Source organism: Coffea eugenioides, chromosome 5 (genome assembly GCF_003713205.1).
Source record: "Coffea eugenioides isolate CCC68of chromosome 5, Ceug_1.0, whole genome shotgun sequence".
Classification (NCBI taxonomy): Eukaryota; Viridiplantae; Streptophyta; class Magnoliopsida; order Gentianales; family Rubiaceae; genus Coffea; species Coffea eugenioides.
Window position 1 is genome coordinate 3651790 of NC_040039.1, and position 1148 is coordinate 3652937.

Here is a 1148-nt window from a genome sequence, read left to right on the forward strand (position 1 = left end):
GAATGTAGAAAATTAACCTAAATAATTTACTTAAGTAAAATAATAATTCAAAAATTAAATAAAAAATAAGACAACTCTTTAGTCAATTGTTTAATCTCCACTTTGGTTCATTTAACTAATCATTAATGCAAAGGTAAAATTCGTTTATTTATAAATAAATTGGTTATAGTTGTCAATAAACTCTGACAACCTGCATCTCCCCAATGTTTCAATAACCACAACAATCTCTGTGATTATTTCCCTTACCAATTAAGCAGTCGTAAACAAGTTCTCAGGATTTAACCTATTGATAACATTAATAATTAGAGAAACTATCAATTCTATCCAAAGAACATACAAGATCTGTTCATTTAGGCTAAATTATATATTCCCGTAACATAAATTTGAAAGTTTCTACTACAATCAAATTATATCACTCACCACAAACACTAAAACCATCAAACAATTATGGATTTGATATTTTAGATGGCAATAAATTATTTCAACAATTAAATAGATTATTTCGACAACCATCTAGTTCTTCGTGATGCTGCAGCTAAGTCATGGGTGGTGAATATTTCTTTTGCCAGTTCCCAGCTGTTTATAATAAGGTTTTTATTTACTCCTAGCCTGATAGTGAAGGCTGGTTCACATTTATCGGCCAGGGCGGGGCCGCCAAGGTTATGCGGGGAAGCTCTTCTGGACCTCTTCCTAAGAGTTGAAGGTGGCCAATAATAGGCCATGCACCGCCTGCTTCCGGTGGTACTGAACCATGTCTTTTGGCATCTTTCTTGAAGAAAAAATGGACGAGGAAGAAGGAGAAAGCAAGCAGTCCAACTACAGCAGCATTTAGGTGCCCGAATGACCATTCCATCATGGTTCCTAGCATAAGATTCAGATACAGCTTAATTTGTTGGGGTCGACTAGCCTCTTAATTTGTAGTGCTATCCTATCTACCTATTAGATAAAGAAAGGCTCTCTTTCACTGTAGCTGACTTCATTGCCTGATACGTGACAGCACCAATGGAGAGGTTTCAAACTAGTTGTGTTTGCTTGCAATTGGAGTGTGTGTTGACCGGTCTGCTTGTAGGGAAAACGAGAAAATCAGGTTGTTGTTTTTGTAACTGTTCCCTTTTGTTTTTTGGGTAGGATTGTTTTGCAACCGTGAA

General features: G+C 36.1%; 1 protein-coding gene across 1 annotated transcript in view; it reads right to left on the reverse strand.

Annotated features, from left to right (window-relative positions):
* Positions 1 to 604: 604 nt before the first annotated feature.
* The window catches only part of LOC113771003, a 5073-nt gene continuing 4529 nt past the window's right edge, over positions 605 to 1148 (reverse strand). Inside the window, exon 2 of the mRNA XM_027315635.1 lies at positions 605 to 861. Coding sequence (XP_027171436.1) covers positions 605 to 861 — 257 coding nt within the window. The remainder of the gene's footprint in view (positions 862 to 1148) is intronic.